The sequence below is a fragment of the Protomyctophum bolini genome, assembly GCF_963924005.1.
Source record: "Protomyctophum bolini genome assembly, chromosome: 5".
NCBI lineage: Eukaryota > Metazoa > Chordata > Actinopteri > Myctophiformes > Myctophidae > Protomyctophum > Protomyctophum bolini.
Genome location: NC_137866.1, coordinates 8,627,944 through 8,650,640, shown reverse-complemented (window position 1 = coordinate 8,650,640; position 22,697 = coordinate 8,627,944). Strand labels below are relative to the sequence as shown.

General features: G+C 46.1%; 1 protein-coding gene across 6 annotated transcripts in view; it reads left to right on the top strand.

The window, feature by feature from the left end:
* The window catches only part of rbms2b (RNA binding motif, single stranded interacting protein 2b), a 35,598-nt gene that overhangs the window by 63 nt on the left and 12,838 nt on the right, over positions 1-22,697 (top strand). For all 6 annotated transcript variants that reach the window (XM_080764632.1, XM_080764631.1, XM_080764630.1 and 3 more), the window contains exons 1-4: positions 1-78; positions 10,588-10,754; positions 18,187-18,245; positions 19,998-20,089. The exon at positions 1-78 is cut by the window's left edge and continues 63 nt beyond it. In XM_080764632.1, coding sequence (XP_080620758.1) covers positions 4-78; positions 10,588-10,754; positions 18,187-18,245; positions 19,998-20,089 — 393 coding nt within the window. In that variant the 5' untranslated portion in view covers positions 1-3. The remainder of the gene's footprint in view (positions 79-10,587; positions 10,755-18,186; positions 18,246-19,997; positions 20,090-22,697) is intronic.

Genomic DNA, 22,697 nt, shown 5'->3' with positions numbered 1-22,697 from the left:
AAAATGCTGCTCTCTGTGCCGCCAAGGACAGCAATCAACCCATACAACGGCTATACCAGCAGAAATAACAACAAGAAGGTAAAGCGATGAAGTGTTTGCGTTTTCACTGTCTCCGAAGAGTCGACTTCGATGTGCGTGTGTTGTTGTCTGATCTCCCTGTCTTTAGGTTGCTCGGCGATAAGCTGCAGTGTCCTTGAAAGTAGGATCACACACACAGGCAACACATAAACTCTGCTCGCTTGTTACAACATTGGTGTTAACAGTCGATTGCCGTCATGGTTACATTAGTAGTAATGTTGTAACAACGAACACGGGCGCCGATAAGTAGATTGTTGCCCATAGCTTTCATTTGTTTCGGTACGGTCGCTGTTTCTTCTCTTCCTATCCATAAACATAAGAGTAAGCTTTGCAAAAAAGAAAAAAAGAAAAAGAAAATGTGTGTATAGATGGCCGAAAGATTCTGATCGAGCGATAAAACCATAAAAGCCTCATTGTGATTAATGTAAATACATATTCATTTCATTGGTGCTTTATCGACTGTTTGCGCATATGTTTCATTGAATAATCGACAAGTTAGCAAAGTTTTTTCTCTCTCTCTCTCTCTCTCTCCCCCTCTCCCTATTTTACGCGTAGAGATATGCCCCACCCCTTGAGTCCTACTAATGATGACCGAAAACGTTTGCATGGCAGGGGGAAAAAGGCTGAAAGGGGGAACAGTTATACAGTTAGATAGGCTACAAATAAGTCTAATGTATATTCCTGTTATAAAACATAAAACTTGTACATCAGTTATAGGACCCTATACACACGCAAACAGAGACTATATAGTTTCAAATGTATTACCTTGCTTGCTCCATATTAATAATTCATGTTGCAACAATGTTAGCTCATTTCAGCTATATATAGGCATGTGAGCTTTTAGTAAATAGTTGTATTGATTGAGTGAGTGAGTGAGTGAGTGAGTGAGTTAATACTTTATTAACAGTTTGCATATTAGACAAGTACAGTACAGTAGCCTACAAGGTCTCCTATATGAATCCTGCATGCAAGAAAGCTTGTTTCCATTGAGGTCCTATAGCCTATACTGAATTCATCAAAATATAGATGTATTAATTTATGGTGTGTATAGACCACATATTTGGCATTACAATTAGCGTATATACCCCCAGGGGTCCTTGAGGGAGTTCCAGGGGATCCCCAGCTAAATGATAGTTTGTAACCAAATGGACCCTCATGGGTCTGTAACTCTGAGAGTGTACAAATGGAACCAAATGGACCCGTTGTACACTCCTTGGAATTAAAATGGTTGAGAATCACTGGCCGTAAAGATCTTCTCTTACGGAGGTCCCTGCTGTATCTTTTCAGATGGGGGTCCACGGGTTAAGAAATGTCAATTTGGGGGTCCTTGACTTGAAAAAGTTTGGGAACCACTTCTGTAGTTTATAGGCTATACTGTATGTATGTATGTATGTATGTATGCATGCAGTCGAATGGCCAATGGATGCCTCTCTGATTGAGAACATCACTTCGTGGAATATTGTTTTAACAAAGCTGAAATCCAACACCTTCCTCTTCCTTCCCAGTGTTATTCCCTCCTTCCCTCCCCGCCTCACAGTTGGCAGGAATTCAGATTTCTCAGATTAATGACCTGGAATTCCTGGAATTCTAGATTCAGACAATGTGCTATAGCATGCTAATTAAAATAAAAAGCACTCTCTCTGCTTTTGCTAACTCAAGGCTTTTTAACTTTTAAAAAAAATAATGAAAAATGAAAAAAAAAGCATGAAAAGGAACAGCTTTATTTTATGTTAGTTAGAGCCCCCGAAAGTCGCACAGAGGGGAAACCTTGTAAATCCGACGTCAAGTGGTAACCTCTGGTCTATGTCTTTTTACTACATGAAAAAGGGTGGGGAAAAGAAAAGGATTAAGAGATTTTTCAGCCCCCTGCTTTCTTCTGCTTTCGATTAACCGCCCCTCTAGCCCCCCCCCCCAACACACACACACACACACACACACACACACACACACACACACACACACACACACACACACACACACACATTCCTTTTCCCCCTCTCTGTGTTCCACATACCTTGATTTCTCTTGGCTGTCAGTGGTTCAGTTCACATGGACAAGGGAGCCTGATCATTCCTCTTTAACGGGTGAATCCCCCTTTCACGTATAGTACTTTAAAACTTGGGCGCTAAACTCATAATATAGTTTACCCTCCCTTCGGACGGTGTGTGTGTGTGTGTGTGTGTGTGTGTGTTCTGTTTCCACTCGTCGTGAGACTTTCTAAGGATTTTCGTGTTATGTTTTTTTTTTTTTAAAGTGGAACTGGATTGACTGAGAAAAAAGAAGACATCTCACCTGTTATAGCCGCAGGCTGTTGAGGATTTTTGTTACTTCATTTCTTTTTTTTCTCCTTTTTTTTTCTTAAGGCCTCATGCTGTTTTTTGTTTTGTTTTTGTACTGTATAAGAAATTATAGTGCTATAAAGTGATTGTGTCTGTATAGAAACATGATCTTTTCTACGGTACCTGTTAAGTTTACTTTTACCAAGCAGGTAGGACTCAAACATTTTTAGCCTTTCTGACATTATATCATTATTAAAACAGATTTGTGGTTTAAACTGTAACTATAATAATACATTTAATATGCATTTTCGGCACATTTTAGGCCATAGCGTGGGGTATTATTTAGTATTGCGTTTCTATTTGTGCTGTCAGTTTTGTGATTTGTTTGCGACCAATTTTCTTTTAATTATCATCATTTGAAACAAAACATTTTAGACATATGCAACAAGTTATAATGCAGCAGATAATACAATATAGATGACTTCATGTCATTTTAGACTGTGTAAAAAAGGAATAAGAAAACTATTTTTTTCTGATGTGAAATTATTAGTTCTATTATGTTGTTGGTAAATAACTAAATACCATTACTTTACTGTGTGATTACTGCATATTATATCATATATATCATTGATTGATATATATATATATATCGTTGATCATTATATCGTTGGATTATGTTTTCCCAGTACTTATTTCTGAGTGAATCAAGGATGAATGAACGACCTGACATATAAGGCTACATTTTACAACTGTACTAAACACAGCCAGGACGTGTTCTTTTACAAAAGCAAATGGCACCTTTGTAGCCAGTCAGAGCAAAAGCTTAGTCAGTCAGGGAGTTGTAGCTTGTATTGATGGCTTTGACTGACGGTCTGTCTGTTGTTGGGCTGCTATCTGCAGCAAAGCCATACATCCTGCCTCAGTTAATGCTCAGCGCTTCTCTCTCTCTCTCTCTCTCTCTCTCTCTCTCTCTCTCTCTCTCTCTCGGATAAAAAGTCCTTGAGTCACCTGCTCCCGGCGGGGATCACCTCTGCTCCCTCCTACTGTAATCACATCATCTGTCTCCAGCAGCCAGGCGGCTGCCTGGAGCACACTTCTTTTCTGTGTGGAGGACCACATACTGCACTACACACGTTTCTCAACATATGGTCACTGGGGCTCACCAGGAATCCAAATAAGAGTCCAAATTCCCCATCTTTGTGAACCGAATCTACACTGTCAAAATCCTCAGTGTTAATTTAACTCTTGACAGTCACAAACCCCCAAAATGGTCCTTCCATGTGGACCCCCCCCCTGGTGTTCCCCGAACCCGGCGTTGAAAAATACAGTGACTGACATACTGTACTCGACTCGTACAGCTGAAAAAGCAAGACAATGACTTGGTCCTTTTGGCCATGCAGCCAGCAACATTAACGGTGATAGCAAGCCGGTGTACATACTAACTAGACTAACGGCCTCTGCTCACAGTGATCAGGAGCATTTTTGTGATAATCAGTTAGGATGTATTAATCACTATAATTCATCATATCGCCATGCATGAAGTTGACTTGATTTGTCATGTACAGTGTTGGTTGACGTGTGAGACTTGAGAAACGGAAGCATTTCCCATATTATATGTCGGAACCGGCCTCTGAGTCAGCGTAGAAGTCATGACACTTGAATTTAAGGAATGCAGTTTACATGTCTCTGACTCTTGACTATACCCCCCCCCCCCCCCCCCCCCCTTTCAGGAGACAAACAATTTTGTATTTATTACATGGGAATGTAAAGAATGCTCAGACACTGTATTGTGTTCTGCACGTAAGGAGCGGTGTGAGCAAACATGTAGTATAGGCAATTGTTAAGTGAAGGATGAGAAACAGGGTTGACATGAATTAGATGCCAGTGGGTCAGGCTCAGGGCACTGACTGACTGACTGACTCGGGGGGTGAGCCTTATTGATGCGATCTTGGAGACAGTAATATGAGACTTGTGATTCCCAATCATGCACGGAGGCAAATGAAAGGCTTAGCATTCACCGCACACATTGAAACTCTTTGGCAATCTCTCGGGCCCATCGGCCTCTCAAAAGGCAGGAATTCGTAATTTCTCGTGTAGAGTCCTAACGCACTAGATCACGGCAGATTGGGGAAAACGGCATTCACAATGAATAACATTTATATAGCTGCACTTAATCTGCTTTATGTGCTTGTGTGACTGTGTGTGTGACTGTGTGTGTGACTGTGTGTGTGACTGTGTGTGTGACTGTGTGTGTGACTGTGTGTGCGTGCGCGCGTGTTTGTGTGTGTGTGTTCTGCATGCTTACGTGTCAGCGTTTTACTGCGCTGGCACAGTCGGCCTCGCTGCATGTGTGGCAGAAACACCTGGAGCCGGCAGCTGTGCACGGGGGCATATGGGGGGGAGGAAGGTGTGTGGATCTGATACCCTGCCATCCTCCTCTCAGAAGGAGCTGTGCAGAGTGGCCTTAATGAGACACTGCGTTCTGACTAGAGAGAGCACATGAGAGGGATTAGCGCTTTCTGCTAACAAGCTCAGATCCCAATTAGACAGGCCTCAATAAGCCAGGCCCGGGCCCTAGACCTCGTCTCCGGCCAGATCCTATCTCTGCAGGCCTCTTGCAGGTGCATCCCTCCCGATAGGAGGAGCGAGCGGCGCAGGGAAGGCCGTCTCCAGCGAAAGCCGGCAAAGGCAACACGGCACAGGAAGGGGCTGTGATTGTGGAAAAACTAACAATGTACTATTGATGCTAAAGGAGGGAGAGAGATTAGAGCAGGCACAGGCCAACATGAATGAGCTCCATGACAGTAGCGGTGACAAATGGAACCAGGGTTGACTGGCTCCCTGAGTTTGATGAAGGAGATTGTGTTGTGACGTTGTTGTTGATCAAAAACCATTTGGAGGAACATCGGGCGGCAGCTGCCTAGCCGGCATGCAGAACAGAATAGCCAGTGAAAGAACATGAGGACGGATTGCTGTCGAGCCTTTGAAGAGGATGTTGCTACACTATGCATTGATTAATGTCAACAATCTAGCTATGGTAAATTTTCTGTTGTTACACTCAGGATTTTACTGTGTACACATCTGTCCTGCTTTTGCATTTTGGCACTAATCCGATTTTAAATGGCTTTACATTCACTTAACAGTGGTCTAACTTGGAATAACTGACTATTTTTTGGAATGTTTTCTGTCTGCGTATACTGACAGAATAGTTCAAATGGTCTCTTTTGTATGTTTAGTCACAACACAGATTGCACAGCCGTCCCAAACAGAAATTACATCATGCTCGACACACAGGATACAAACATGCATTTTTCCTTTTTGTCTCAACATCCCAGAATACCTCAGAGGAACATTGTTCTATGAGAAAGGAATTTAACAGGCAGAACAACACATTAAATAAACTACCGGTAAATAGGACAGAAGGCATAATTAGCTTGATTCCTCCATCCAACTTTTGGGTACTCCCTGCCTTGTTAATAATAATAATAATAATAACTTAGATTTATATAGCGCCTTTCAAGAAACCCAAGGACGCTTTACAAGACAAAAAACAAAAAACAAAACTAGTTGCCAAAAGCCAAGGTGAATAAATGTCTCTTCAGTGCAGACTTGAAAGTGTTCAATGTGGGAGTCTGGCGGATCTCCAAGGGGAGAGAGTTCCAGAGGGCAGGGGCTGCCACGTAGAAGGCTCTATCACCGAGAGTCCGCCGTTTTGCGTGACGGATGGTGAGGAGTTCCATTTCTGAAGACCTCAGGTTCCGCTCAGGGGTGTAGTCCTTGAGGAGGTCAGACAAATACTGTGGGGCAAGGGCATGGAGTGATTTGTAGGTGAGGAGGAGCAGTTTGTAATGTATGCGGAACTTAACCGGGAGCCAGTGGAGGTGTTTGAGGGTGGGGGTGATGTGCTGCCAGCGTTTTGTGCGGGTGAGCACTCTGGCAGCGGAGTTTTGCACGTACTGCAATCTGTCAAGGGATTTTTTGGGGAGGCCGAACAGAACACCGTTGCAGTAATCCAGCCGGGAGGAGATGAAAGCATGGATTAGGGTCTCTGCAACAGAGTCTGGGAGTGAGGGGGGAGTCTGGAAATGTTTTTGAGGTGGAAGAAGGCAGATTTAGTGACAGATTTGATGTGGGATTGAAAGGAGAGGGTAGAGTCCAGGATGACACCCAGGTTGCGGACTTCAGGGGACGGAGAGATGGAACAGCCATCCACCTGGAGAAGAAAATGTCCAATTTTCTCAAGCTGAGCCTTGGGACCCATGACCATGAGCTCTGTTTTTTTGCTGTTGAGTTTGAGGAGGTTGGTGGTCATCCAGGTTTTTATTTCAAGGAGGCAGTTGACAATGGACTGTGGGGGGAGCAGAGCGGTTGGTGTAGTACTGAGATACAGCTGTGTATCATCAGCATAGCAGTGGAACCGTAGATCATGTTGGCGGATGATCTGACCGAGCGGAAGCATGTAAATGGTGAAGAGGATGGGACCAAGTACAGAGCCTTGTGGCACGCCGTGGTTTACTGGGGCATGGTGGGAGCTGGAACCGTTGGTGGAGACAAACTGCTGCCTGTCGGACAGATATGAGTGAAACCAGGAGAGAACGGATCCGGTGAGTCCAAGGTGGGTGGAAAGGCGGTTGAGGAGTATGGAATGGGAGACAGTGTCAAAGGCTGCAGAGAGATCCAGAAGGATCAGGAGACTGATGTTGCCGGAGTCAGCAGCCATGAGGAGATCGTTGGTGATCTTGATCAGGGCAGTCTCTGTGCTGTGGTGAGCTCTGTAGCCTGACTGGAGGGGTTCGAAGAGTTCATGATTGGACATGTGCTGATGGAGCTGTGCGGCAACTACTCTTTCCAGGGTCTTACTGAGGAAAGGCAGGTTGGAGATCGGCCGATAGTTGGCAAGGTCATCAGGGTCCAAACCAGGCTTCTTCAGGATTGGGGTGACAGAGGCGATTTTGAGACTGGTGGGTACAGTGCCTGATTGCAGAGAGGAGTTGATGATGTTTGTTATGATGGGGGAGAGAGCAGGTAGGCAAGCCTTCACCAATGCTGTGGGCATTGGGTCCAGGGAGCAGGTGGAGGCCTTGGCCTTGGTGACCAGTTCAGTGGTCAACGTAGCTTCCACCGGAGCAAAGAAGGCAAAGGGGGGACATGCAGCTGAGGGTGCAACGTCCTGCAACTGAGGTGCCAGCAGAGAGGTGGAGGTTGTCTGCAGCTGCAGGTGGATGGTATCCACCTTATCCTGGAAAAAATCCAGGAATTTGGTGCAGAGGTCAGTGGCACCAGAGGGCGAGGGGGTGGGGGAGAGGGGGCTGAGCAGTTTGTTGATGGTGGAGAATAACTTCCTGGGGTGGTTTTGCTGAGACCCAATGAGGGTGGAGTAATACTGGGTCATGGTCCGGGAGAGAGCCTCCTTGTAGGCCATTACGTGGTCTTTAAAAGCCAGCTGGTGGACAGTGAGGCCAGTTTTCTTATAGAGCCTCTCCAGGCGTCGACCAGCAGCCTTCATGACTCGCAGCTCAGTGGTGAACCATGGGGCAGGGCGATTGAATGAGACCGTCCTGGTTTTGATGGGGGCAAGAGAGTCCAGGCTGTGGGATAGTGCAGTGTTGTAGCTGGTTACCAGGTCATCAGTCATGGGGTCAGGGGAAACCCTAGCCATGTGGGCAGCTATCATGGTTGATAGGGCCTGAGCACTCACTGTCTTCGTGTTCCTGAATGTGACGGTACGCCTCGGACGCTGCCTGGGCAGGGAGGCAGGAACACTAAATACAATGGTGTGGTGGTCGGATGCCTTCAGGTCCAGACACTGCAGATTGGTGGGAGGTGTACCAGTGGAGCACACCAAGTCCAACGTGTGACCTCTGTCGTGGGTGGGGCCACGCACATGTTGGGTAAAGTCGAAACAATCCAACAGTGACAGAAATTCAATGGCAAACGTGCAACTGCTGGAGTCCACGTGCACATTGAGGTCGCCAAGCAGGAATGTGGATGGAGACATGGCACAGACAGGGGTGAGCAGCTCAGACAGCTCAGACAAAAAGGCAGTCCGGGCCGCGCTGGTGTTTTTAGGTGGGCGGTACACTAGGACGAACTGGTGTTGTAAAAATCCAGCTAGTGTGAACACAACACACTCAAATGAGGTAGCAGTGGTTACTGTCACTTCTTTAATGAGGATGTCAGCTCGATGGATCACGGCCAGCCCACCACCACCCCCCTTCAAGCGAGGCTTCTGTAAATATACATAGCCTGGGGGAGTGGCTGCATTGAGTGCCTTGAAGTCCTGTGGTGCCTGCCATGTTTCACACAGACAACAGATGTCAATGTGTCGTTCTTTGATGATGTCATGAATTAATCCAGGTTTATTGTTAAGAGACTGAGTGTTCAACAGCATAAATGAAGCTGCTAACATGAGCTGGATGGGAGGTGCTGAACTGTCAACACAGACCAGTGGGCGGAGATAGCGGGCGCGCACATGGGCTTTGTTGTGATGACGCAATGCACCAGAGTGAGACACAGACGTTATGGAGGGTATGGGTGAGCTGGAGTGAATAAACTTACGTCGCGAGCCCCTATGAATATAGCGAGGGCGACGCAAGAGTCCAAGAGCTTTAATGACCGTGATGGAGTTTGGAATGGAGTAGCTGACGAGGTCAAGAAGTTTCACGGAGGAGTACTGGAATATACCCATCATTGACGACAGCAGAGGCTAACGGTGGCTAACGCTACCGCTGGATGGAAAGAGTCACGGAATTCAACTTTCCCAGTAACACAGCAGACCCGTAATCCAAAACGATCCAATCATAGAAGTGTCCTACAACCAAGGAGTCACAGAAAGTGGGCAAACAGGCGATTGCCGTTTACCAGGCTGGAAAACCTGACAGCCGTCAGATAGCAGCCGCTCGATGACAAACAAGTAAACAAAGATCAACCTGCAGGTAAGTCCCAAAACTGTGCAATCCTTGTATTGTAGCGACAATCCAGGTAGAGTGTACTGATTGTGGTTTTAGTAAAGGCACTGAAAATACACTTAAAGTTGACTTTTGTCTCTCCGATTGAGAAGCGGCGACAGAAACGCCAGCGTCCTCTCACACCGGAAACGATTTACATCTGATGGGCAGTGTTTTTGTGATAATAAGCCAGTGGTCCATTTGGTGACCTTGTGGTGTCCAACAAGCCAGCTCATTGTTCCCTGAGGCATAGACTGGTGACCCTACTAATCAAACAGTTCCTCCTCTTCCAGCAGCATTGTCCAGGATCTGGACAACAGCAGTGCCAGCTTTAGCTGACAAGTGGAGATAGGCTTGGAAATTGAAACTTTGGACAGTCATGTGTCCGGAGGTTTAATCTGAGGAAAGATAATTACTTTTGCTCTTCCATTCGATGCCTTCCTTGGGAACCGCAGGTTGTTCCTCTGTAAGCTCTGTTCTATTTTTGCGTGGACTAAAAATGAACATTGACTTGGCTAGCCATTTGCTCAAACAGCTAATGATTCTCCTTCCCAAGCATGGTTTGGCTCGATATCTCGATGGTTTGATTGAATTGTTGCTGGTGGCTCGAGAGGCTACAGTTTGATTAATGTTGGCAGCATTTGTAGTATTTGTGTGACCTCATAGTTTTGGGAGTGGGTGAGGCTTTTATACTAGTTTGTCTCATTATTAGTAAAACTGTAAGAGTCTGTAGTATCTCTAGAAAGCACTTATGTTAGATAAGGCAGTTAAATTGCTATTGACGTGTTGGCTCTGACCCACTAGTCTATTGGACAGTGTGCCTTTAGTTTAACCAGCCACTGAAGCTGGTGATCTGGCTAATTGGGTTCCTGATTGATTTTCTCCTGATAAGATTGTAGGTAAGAGTCACCCACTGGACCCTGAGGACTGCGAAGCAGGCTGGCTCATACCACTCCTGGTTCAAACTACCTACTATATCTTTAGGCAATCATACCATCATCCATACTCATTTTCATATTGCCAATGAACGATTATTAATACATTCTGCTTAGTATATACCAATCCAAACTCTAAAGGGTAATTTTGTCCACAACATTTCTCTAATACATTTTGTATTTACTGCGGTACGACAGTGTCAAGTGCCACAAATAGCAAATTCAAAAGCGCTGTGAGTTTTATTTGTACGTTTGTAAGTATAAACCTGACCTGAAAACAGTTTCATCTCATTGCGAAGCTTTGGTCTGAACTAGGCTTAACGGCATCCTCTCCTCTCACCCCTGCAGCCCTATGTGTCTCCGTCCAGCCATCACATGGCCCCTCCCAGCCCCAACAGCACCAACCCCAGCACCAACGGCAGCAGTGGGGGAGAGCAGCTGAGCAAAACCAACCTGTACATCCGCGGCCTCCACCCAGGAACCACAGACCAGGATCTGGTCAAGCTCTGTCAGCCGTAAGTGGCACCGACAACAAATCACACGAAACCTCGGTAGTAATTCTTTCCTGGCACGACATGAATGAACCAGGGCAGAAGAGCAGGGTAGATGAGGGGTTTAAATTGGAGTGATAGGGAATCATCCATCTTTTGGTTTTACTATTGTTTTGACACCCCACTCAGGTCATAAATGTATTTTATATCCGTCTAAATTCCCATTGACTAATATATTACTTGCACCTGTTGTGTGTGTTGAGGTTTGTTCCCCTCAATAAACTGAAAATGGCCCGAGTCTGAGTGGTGCACTTGCATCCCTTATAGATCCCTGACGTGACCTCGAACACAGTGATGGACTAATAAATGGATCAGGGATTCACTATTACTTGTTCACCATACAAATCAGTATCTGCAAAATACAGATATTTCTAGCCAACATTGTATTTCAGAATATTTATGTTGAAGCTGAAAAAGCCCTTTGTGGTGAATTCCAGGCAGCAGATTCAGTAATTATTTTCTGGAGAAGCTTTCAAAGGGGCCTGTCTGCCTGTAGAACAAATAAAAGCAAAAAGGTTGGAATAATACATTTAAAAAAAATACATTGTTACTACATTTAAGTAGCTTGAACTAATTATGTGCCTCAGTAGGCCTTAGAATGCATTGTTTTCTAGAAGTCTGCATCTGCACCCAGAATCACAGTTAATGTATAACGGACAGTATTGTGGTATCTGACCGTTATCGATGGATTTGACCATGCATTTAACACGTTATTGGACATCGGCCCAACATGTCCTAGAATGGATGGTTGAATAAATGAACCGATGGATGTATAGAAGGATCGAAATGTGGTTGACGAAAGGAATTAATCAACCTATGAATTCTAGGAATATTTCATTTCACGTTTGCAATATACACACCACTGCTAAAGCAAACCCGGAGAAAGTATATTATTTTTTGCCCCTTTAACCCATTTTTCATCCACAAGGTATGTCGTAAGTGCCATCAGTGAGTGGCTTTATGGAAAAATCAACAAGCGTTTGGGCTGCAAACTAAGTCTTTTCAGTCTGGTAGAGCTAAGCTCAGACTTTCCAACAACCAGGCCCTGAAAAAGTCTAGTCTGCCCCTCTCACGCTATTTCACCCTTTCTGTCATACTGTACCATTGCTCTATTCACGGCATCTTTTCAGGGCATATATGGGCCGATAATGGATATTCCAATATCGAGCACTGTGTGGGGAAAATATCAAAAGTATCACTAATATCAAATTACAACTATGTGGTCACGTGGCAAGGCATGTTTTGTCAAAACGTTGGTAATCTTAAAATAAAGTATTGCATCGTGACTAGGAGCTGTGTGACCTCCTTTCTATTCTGTTCAAGTTTATCTCGTGTGGTCAGCACCTCCCCACTATTGGTGTGCGCTCTCTTTGTTTGCACGTGGTCATCATGACATTAAGAACAGTTTTCTTTTTTTTCTTATTTCTTTGGGGGCATTTTCATTTAAAAATAATACATACTAATGCATGAATGTTAATAAGATAGGCACATGTTTGTATTGTAATTACAAAATGTGTGTATGATGTAGTTAAACATCGTACTTTTGATTCTAATCTACAGGACGGAGAACATTTCTTTAACATACTGTAGCCTACTAAGCCTACAGCATGAACAAAGCCGTCATTTTTGAATGGTTAAGCTTTGAATAATGTACCTGTAGCATGCCAAAAAGCAAACAAGAAGACAAACAGTAGAAGAGAGTAGCTAGCCTATTATCCCATACTACTAATAGGCTAATGTGTTCCACCCAGGTAAACCACAGTTTAGGCCTTCTTCAAACTAGTTTTAAATTGTGATTATCGCAATTGTACAATGTACAATGTATTGTACAAAGTACGCACAGGAGATAAAATCAAGTTGGGTCCAGCCCTTTAATAACGTTATTCTCTATTGAAAGTCCATGCATTGAAAGGGCATTTGGATGAAGATTAAAGCACTGTAATCTTCATTCAAGTGGCCTTTACACAACGCCATGCTGTTTAAATTCCGCACTGCAAATGGCCTCGCCATGTTGACTCATGAGTGTGAATGTCGTCTGAAAACTGTGATGTGGGCAACATCTCGTCAGACGTCAGAACGACAGCGTCACGCGAGCCGCGCCGCTCTGATCTTCAGTGAAACACATCAAAACAAGTTGGGGTGGAGATGAATGATTTGGGCTTGCTTAATTGAATACTGGAGCCTGGTGATGAGAACCAGAACAGCAGAAAAGAGACTTTGTGACTGAGAGGGGAGGAGAGTTTAGAGAAAAGGAGGAGAGAGAGAGAAAAGGAGGAGAGAGAGAGAGAGAGAGAGACAGAGAGAGTAACATGCAGTAAAGGGAGAGGTCTGCTATTTTACAGCTGTCTGGAAGATATGGCTCACATGAGGCTGCCCAACCCTACAGGAAACGGCGAGCCCAGGGGAAAGGGAAAGACAAACAAGGGCAATGGCATGAAGAGGGGGGTGGAGGAGAGAGAGAGAGAGAGAGAGAGAGAGAGAGAGAGAGGGGGGATCAGAGGGGGAGGAGTGAATAGAACTCAGGGTTTGTGTGTCAGGTGCTGCTCTGTGTGGGTAGTTCTCATATTTCTGCTTTTACAGAGCAGATAAAATCACTGCATGAAATTTGCTTTTGAGCGGCGCCTGTTGTTGAGGCCGTGTAATTCTCCGTTTGAACTGGATTGGAGAGAGAGCGATACCGAGGGCAGTTACAGTACTTTGACAAAGAATGGTTACAGATGGCCGGGTTGGGGTTGGGGATGGGGGGGGGGGGGTTGTGTTGTAATCAGCACGAGAGAAAGAAAAGTGAAAGTCCTGAACAAAATCGGTTGTTCTCCTAACTCGACGGTGGTTCGGACAAGAGGAAAAGGCGTGCTTGCTATCAGGAAACAGTGCTGCTCTGGCTATCCCCTCCCCCACATGGAGCTCACAGAACTGTGAGTTGTTCTATGCAAGTGGTGAGATATGTAGTGTAGGGAGTGAGGGATGGACGAATGGGCGTGGGGGGGGGGGGGGGGGGTGGGGGGTGTTCTGCATCCCTGGCCCCTGCAGCGTCTCTCTCGAAGGCTGGCTGTATAGCTCTAGTTCTAGCTCGGGTGGTTGACCATGGATGGACACTGTGGGCTGGGCCCACTGGACACTGCATGCGCTCTCTTCTTCTCACACATGGCTGAGTCTCCAATGCAATGCAACGCAACTCAACCCCCCAAACCCCACATCGCCCTCTGCATCATATAGCCCCCCCTCCCCCCCCCAGCTTATCGGAGTGAATTCACTAAACAGGCATCTCTACTGCGTAAGCAGGGCAGGGCTCGCTCACAGCTCACCAGCACGAGTGATATCCTCACTCAAACGTTAGCATGCATTCATGCAATGCAACGACAACGTTGTACTAAAAACTCATTGTTGGTTGGTTGCTCCTGGAAATAAATTATTTGAAAGTATAATTAATGTCAATGTGTAGAAATTGGAATGGTGCCACACCTTTGTATACAGTGTATAGCATGGAGAAGTGTGACATGAAATAGTAATGTTGTATAAAAAGGTCAGATGCATAATACAAGAGCCAACACAGTGCAGATTAATTCAGTTCAGTTGTTTCCTCTGATGCCGAATATGTGTTATGTGGCCAACTAACTAACTGCCAACAGTAGGTTTGTGAGAGGAGAAATGAAAAGCTTAACAACATGTCGGCATTGGTGTGATATTGGGAAAGTGTTCGGAAATGTGCGAAAACTGGTAGTTGATACATTTTAATAAACAATTAAAAATTCGTGTGGTCTACTGATCTAGACGTTTCGCCATCTTGAAGAGCACCAACAAATTCTTTATAATAGCACATTTTTGTTTGGCTTTTTGGCAATAAAGTCATCATTAAGGAGAGAGCATTACGTTTCCAACTAACAATTTTGGCATGCAACCGCAATCAACCAATCGTCCCTTTTTTTCGTTTAGTTTTTTTAACAATATTTTTGGGCCTTTTCGCCTTTATTGATAGATACTGTACTCAGTAGGTTGACATGAAACGGGGAGAGAGATGGGGGGAAGACACGCAGCAACGGTCGTCTGGATCGGGACTCGAACCCACGACACGCTGCTGTTACCAGCCTAGGTGCCCGGACCGCTAGGCCGGCCCGGGCCCAATCATCCCCTTTTTCCAAGCACCTTTTTTGGAAAGTGCCAGTTGATCTAAAATGAACCACATAAACCCTATATTGCCCAGAGGCCCCCAGGGCTCAATACCTAGGACCCTTTCTTTTACACACAAAACCTCTTCGCCGATCCACGAGCTCACAACAAGTGACATTGACGTTGTGAGCTCGTAGATCTGTTCACCCCCCCCCCCACCCCGATAATACGGTACAGGGTTCATGTGGTTAAACAGGAGGGGCAATAGGACCCAGCTGAGGGGAAAGAATGCTGCCTACAGAGAAGCCTGTTAGCAGAGTGAGAGTGTGGAGGGGAGCCAGCAATGGACAGGACAGCCAAGGAGAGGCATATCAGATTACACTGCATGCACATGCCTGAAGAGATGAGAGCTGATAGACAACACTCAGCACAGCAGGGACGTGCAGAGAGCGTTAGAGAGGCAGGGGCTTAAATCCCACAGTTTTGGACAAACAAAGCGAAAATAGCAGATCTACAAGCTCACAACGTGTCGCAGCTTGTAGATCTGCTATTTTCGGGGGGCGCAACCCAGCACTCTTTAGCTAGTGGAGATGCGGCATGGATGGATGTCTAAACAAATTTGTTCAACGCAAAATGCTGTGTTCAAGTTCAGGAGACTTCGGGGGAAAAAGCAATTCTCCTGAATGCTGCCTTCCAGCATGGCATGGAAAGGAGAGGCATTTTGCATTTCTTTCACTATAGTAAATGCTGCATTCGTGTGGTCTTGAAAGGGCAGTTGTTTTACAGACGGGTAAAAGGGCAGGGGCTGAAGCCCCCTTTGATGTCTGTGTGGGCACCACAGCACAGCACACCACACCACAGCACAGCACAGCACACCACAGCACACCACAGCGCAGCACACCACAGCACAGCACAGCACAGCACAGCACAGCACACCACAGCGCAGCACAGCACACCACAGCACAGCACAGCACACCACAGCACAGCACAGCACACCACAGCACAGCACACCACAGCACACCACAGCACACCACAGCACAGCACACCACAGCACAGCACACCACAGCACACCACAGCACAGCACAGCACAGCACACCGCAGCACAGCACAGCACAGCACACCGCAGCACAGCACAGCACACCGCAGCACAGCACAGCACACCGCAGCACAGCACAGCACACCGCAGCACAGCACACCACAGCACAGCACACCGCAGCACAGCACACCACAGCACAGCACAGCACACCACATCGCAGCACAGCACAGCACAGCACACCGCAGCACAGCACACCACATCGCAGCACAGCGCAGCACAGCACAGCACACCGCAGCACAGCACAGCACACCACAGCACAGCACACCACATCGCAGCACAGCGCAGCACAGCACAGCACACCGCAGCACAGCACAGCACACCGCAGCACAGCACAGCACACCGCAGCACAGCACACCACAGCACAGCACACCACATCGCAGCACAGCACAGCACAGCACACCGCAGCACAGCACACCACATCGCAGCACAGCGCAGCACAGCACAGCACAGCACAGCACACCACAGCACAGCACAGCACACCACAGCACAGCACACCGCAGCACAGCACACCGCAGCACAGCACAGCACAGCACAGCACAGCACAGCACAGCACAGCACACCACATCGCAGCACATCGCAGCACAGCACAGCACACCACAGCACACCGCAGCACAGCACAGCACACCACAGCACAGCACAGCACACCGCAGCACAGCACACCACAGCACAGCACAGCACACCACAGCACAGCACACCACAGCACACCACAGCACAGCACACCACAGCACAGCACAGCACAGCACACCACAGCGCAGCACAGCACAGCACACCACAGCACACCACAGCACACCACAGCACAGCACACCACAGCACAGCACACCACAGCACACCACAGCACAGCACAGCACAGCACACCGCAGCACAGCACAGCACAGCACAGCACACCGCAGCACAGCACAGCACACCGCAGCACAGCACAGCACACCGCAGCACAGCACACCACAGCACACCACAGCACACCGCAGCACAGCACAGCACACCGCAGCACAGCGCAGCACACCGCAGCACAGCACACCACAGCACAGCACAGCACACCGCAGCACAGCACACCACAGCACACCACAGCACACCGCAGCACAGCACACCACATCGCAGCACAGCGCAGCACAGCACACCACATCGCAGCACAGCGCAGCACAGCACACCACATCGCAGCACAGCGCAGCACAGCACAGCACACCACATCGCAGCACAGCACACCACATCACAGCACAGCACACCACATCGCAGCACAGCGCAGCACAGCACAGCACACCGCAGCACAGCACACCACATCGCAGCACAGCGCAGCACAGCACAGCACACCACACCACAGCACAGCACACCACAGCACACCGCAGCACAGCACAGCACAGCACAGCACAGCACAGCACACCACATCGCAGCACATCGCAGCACAGCACAGCACACCGCAGCACACCACAGCACAGCACACCACAGCACAGCACACCGCAGCACAGCACACCGCAGCACAGCACACCACAGCACAGCACAGCACAGCACAGCACAGCACAGCGCAGCACACCACATCGCAGCACAGCGCAGCACAGCACAGCGCAGCACAGCACAGCGCAGCGCAGCACAGCACACCACAGCACAGCACAGCACAGCACAGCACAGCGCAGCACAGGTGGCCCATGCCAGGGCCTATCCTATCCTATACGTCTGCAGCCGTACCTATAGCTGCAGCCAACTAGCCAGACAATGGAACAATTGTTGTTGTTGACAATGCACTGTGATGCTGTCGGAAAATGCGGAGACATTCATTTTCGAAATATGGTCATGTCACTGTGTATTTCCCACGAGACGCTAGCTAGACCATATCGACAAGTTATATGCAGCGTTGGAACGAACAAGATATTAGAATGCATAGTTCTTTCAGCATATCCCTCCCTTTATTACCCTTATTTCATTCAGATATACAGATATTAGAATGCATAGTTCTTTCAGCATATACCTCCTTTTATTACCCTTATTTCATTCCATTTGTGTCCCACATTCTTTCAAAAAACATTTCCTACACCCACAAATTACTTTCAGCTGATGCTATGATCAGCTTTCATTTCGCTGAATGTGTCAAATGAATTATAATCTTTCAGATTGAAGTCTACTGCTGAAGTTCCAATATGGAAGGCAAACCATGCAGGACAGAATTTCTGTAAACTATTCTCAAGCATCAATCATGTTTTCCAGGTATGGGAAGATTGTGTCCACCAAGGCCATCTTGGATAAAACCACCAACAAGTGCAAAGGTGAGTAATTGAGTTTATATGGTACATTTTCTATAATAAGGCACCCTACCTTTACTTGATGGATCCATTGAAAACAACATGTCGCTGTCAGGTGGAAACCTTGTATGTCCGATAGTAATCCAATGTACTTAATCACAAGCTCTTGTAAATTTATACTCTTTGTAAAGTTGCCCGAACGGCCAAGGCTCCAAGAACAGTCAGTAATGCAGTTTAAGGGTCTTTATTTTTCCCCAACACTCCTCCACCAAAATCCAGACACTTGTTCAGTGCAATAATCCTCAATAACAAACTAGATTACAGGCAACAAAATAAAGAAATGACCAAAAGATAAAGAAATACTTGGGCAACACTCCTTAACAAAACCCAACCAGGATGAGAGCTCTCTTCAGGCTGTACCTTGATCACACAAGGCCCTGTAGCTCTCCCTCAGGGATGTTACTTGTGTCAATGCCCACATCCAACTAACTTGTCTGTCCCTGCAGCCTCCCTTAAATAGGAGTGGATCCTACCACTACAGGACACAGAATCAATTAGCACCATTTCTTCTCAAATACTTTCAATATAAATACTTCCATAAATAACACCTTGAATACAAGTAACCTAAACATTCTCAATAATGCGTTACAATTAAACAAGTATAAATCAGCATGTAAACTCAGACAATAATAAGATAAGACAGCATAAGAAACACCCCTCTCCTGCATAGCACTTGGCCCCTTCCTAAATCAAGGGAAATGCCACCAGCAGTGCAGGAGAGACAAAGCAAAGAATCAGTGAACAGTTTTCAATACACCAGTTTAAAACATTAGTCCTTGCATGTTATAGAAAGCCGTTTTATGTGTGTGTGTGTGTGTGTGTGTGTGTGTGTGTGTGTGTGTGTGTGTGTGTGTGTGTGTGTGTGTGTGTGTGTGTGTGTGTGTGTGTGTGTGTATATATATATATAGGGCACGGGTTGCCCCGTGACACTCTTCATTGGTTAAGTCTCCAGACGTAAAAAAAAAACGGGTGACGATTGGTTAAATGTTCAAAAAAACCAACAGACAGAATTAACCACTTTCATGGAACATGCAATAGCCAAAATACCAGATCTACAAGCTCACAATGTGTCCAAAAAGTGTTACTTGAAATGGGAAAGAATTACCTGTGTAGTTATTATTAGTCACAAGCTCTTGTTAATATACTTTTCATTGGTTTAAATATTTACAAAAACAGACAGAATTACTACTTTCACTTTCAATTCTTCAAAAACAAAAAGCGAAAATAACAGAACAAGAACCTTCGCCATTTTGCTCGACAATGTCATGCGACAAAGTATATACTGTAGCAAAAGGCCGATGCACAGGCAGTAGAGCATAAAAAATAGAAGAGGTCCCGCACACTGTCAGACGTTTCGGACGCTTATTAGACCTTCATCAGGACAGCCAAAGAGCAACATTCTTTGGCAAGTGTCTGACTAGTGTGCGGTTCCACTTCTTTGTTTTTCAAAAATATGGAGATATCACCTACAAGGTTTCTGCCCAACAGCAACGATGTTATGCTAATCCCACAGTGCCTGTATGATTAGACGTGCAATAAACCCTATCCCACAGGTCCGCATTGTGACGTGTGTGTGTGCATAGGTAGCATTTCGTAATCCACCTGTCCCTCGTTGAGAAGACAATGACATGCTTGTGCCTAAAGAATCCCCATAGTATGCATTTCCCATTGTCAAGAAGGTATTAAGTCTGCAGCTGTCTGTCTTGGTCCCTGCAGGCTATGGCTTTGTTGACTTTGACAGTCCGGCCTCGGCTCAGAAAGCTGTGACAGCGCTGAAGGCGGGCGGTGTGCAGGCTCAGATGGCCAAGGTAAGAGCTATGCTCCGTTTTTATATACGATATTAAAGCTGCAAGGCTTTCAATACTTAGTTTGGAATACGGTTAAGCAGTATTTCTCAAACGTTTGCGACTTTTCGTGCCAAGGACCTCCAAATACAACCCCAATGTATTTGGCCCTGGACCCCCATCTGGAAATGCTTTGTGCCAGCTGGGATCCCCAGTAGATTATTAAAATGATTCAAAAACATTTTGATATTTTTTTCGAAAGTTCTCAAAATAGCAGATGTACACGCTTGTAGATCTGTTATTTTTTAATAAGCCAATGCATGCATGGATAAAGTGGTTAAAATGATTGTGATGTTATACTGTATAATCTACTTTTGCTGGGTACCCTCCCCCCAAGGACCACTGGGGGTCCCTGGACCCAACTTTGAGAACCACTGCTTTTAAGAACCTTGGGCAGAACTAAATCTGTAGCACATGTGGGCAAAATTCAAATTCAAAGAGTCTGAACTTGGTTATTGTTTGGCGCTTAAAGGAAAGACATTTCAACTACGATTTTGCCAACAAAGGAGTTAAGCCAACTGGGATATTACCTCCGCCATGGGTTCACTCTTCACTCTGCACATTTCCAGTGGAATCTTTGCATTGGATTTGGAATAAATTAAGACAATAAGTTCTGGAGCATCAAGATAATCAGCACAAATTAATACGATTATTATGATTTTTTTAACCGCACATGCAATTAATAAAAATGTAGGAAGGCACATAACAGCTCCAACATTCATGCTTTTTTAGTTGTTTGTTGTTTTTTTCTATCAATTACTCACCCTGTGGAGGCTTAAATCATGCATAACGTTTAGATTTTGTTGCATTCCTACACTGTGATTGAAGAATTCCAAAACAAAAATCAAGATTCTTTTCACTTCATCAATGCAAGTATTTTCTTTACGTGATGAAGTGAAAAACAAAAAATTGGGATCCAAGACTAACAACAGCCGCTCCTATTTCATGCCTGAGACAAAGTTTACACCACTGTTTTAGTCAAGTTTGAGTTTCAGAAGTACTGAGGATACGACGGGATACAGGACACCTTGGATTATACCGTGAGAGTTGTGTGGGAGTTTATACACAGATATTCGATGTAGTTTTGCGGTTCCTTCTTCAATTCATCAAGTATTTTCTTGGTTTTTTGGATTCTTCCAAGAAGAAAGATAACTCCTTGAATTCAAGGCTTCACAGGGAGAGCAATTGATAGGAACAAGTTATTTGGGGGTGATGTATTCCTCCAAATAAAAGGTGCGGCGTGACTGCAGAGCTAACGACACTGCAGAGCACATTAGGCCCTGATGCGAGACATGTGTGTAAGGCAACGATTCAGGAGTCTCCAGTTGGTGTTGGCTAGCTATAGTCCGCATAGTCTCGCATCGCGTCGCATTCCTTTAACGGGTGTACTTATGATAACCACAGGCCTTATTTTCAGCATAAAAGAAACGCAACCCCTATGGGGAAAAGTACATTGGAAACCTGGCGAGGGAACCCATCTGCGAGCTAACGTCCATGTTTTAGGAGTTCAAAACGTGGCACCCGTAACCTATTCAGGGCGGGAACCCCTTTTGGTTCATAGCGCGGCACTCATGTGCCTATGCGCTATGAGCTTGTAGATCTGCTATTTTTTGAAAAATCTTGAAAATATGGCATAAATCTTTCAGAGCGAACATCTTTAACACAAATCTTTGCCTCTGGGGGGGGGGGGGGGGGGGTCCCTGGCTGGAACAACATATTTGCAGATGGGTGTTGGCGGCCAATTACATATAATTTTTGGGGTCCTTCATATGAAAATGTTTGAGAACGACTGACATAGAAACATATAGGATTTTCAGAAAACTGCCAGGATTTAGATTTAGAAGACATTCGTAGAATCGTCCTCGGGTCTAAATGGGTTAATTAGACCATGGATGGTGCTTTTTGTTATCCGGCCCTGCACGGTCTACTGCTGAGCTCCATACATACATACATACATACGCTCCTGTGATCCTTCTCCGTCTCCCCTGCTGTGTTTCTCCCTGTGGGCTAGCAGAGCTCCTAAGAGCTAAGAGGTTGTTGTGATGTTATTACACGAACAGTATAGCTCATGAGGTAGTGTAGGCCAATTAATCCTCACACACACACACACACACACACACACACACACACACACACACACACACACACACACACACACACACACACGGGTGTATGCTTCACCAGGGTATGAATACACTGTCCTATATGCAAGCACAAACAAGCGCATGTTGTGGATGCACATTTGTGTAGTGTGTGTGTGTGTGTGTGTGTGTGTGTGTGTGTGTGTGTGTGTGTGCGTGCGTGCGTGTGTGTGTGTGCGTGCAGTGTGTGCGTGTTGCAGTCGGCGTAGTGACGGTGTTAGGAGAACGTGTCCCAGGTCCTGCTCCCTGAGCGCTCTGCACAAAGACCTTGTCTGTTCTCTCCGGTGGCGTCTGACTCAGTGTCTGAGCAGCTCCCCAGTCAGCAGGGCCCTGTGCCCAGGCAGCCAGCCGCCCTGTCAACACACACACACACACACACACGCGCACACACACACACACACACACACACACACACACACACACACACACAC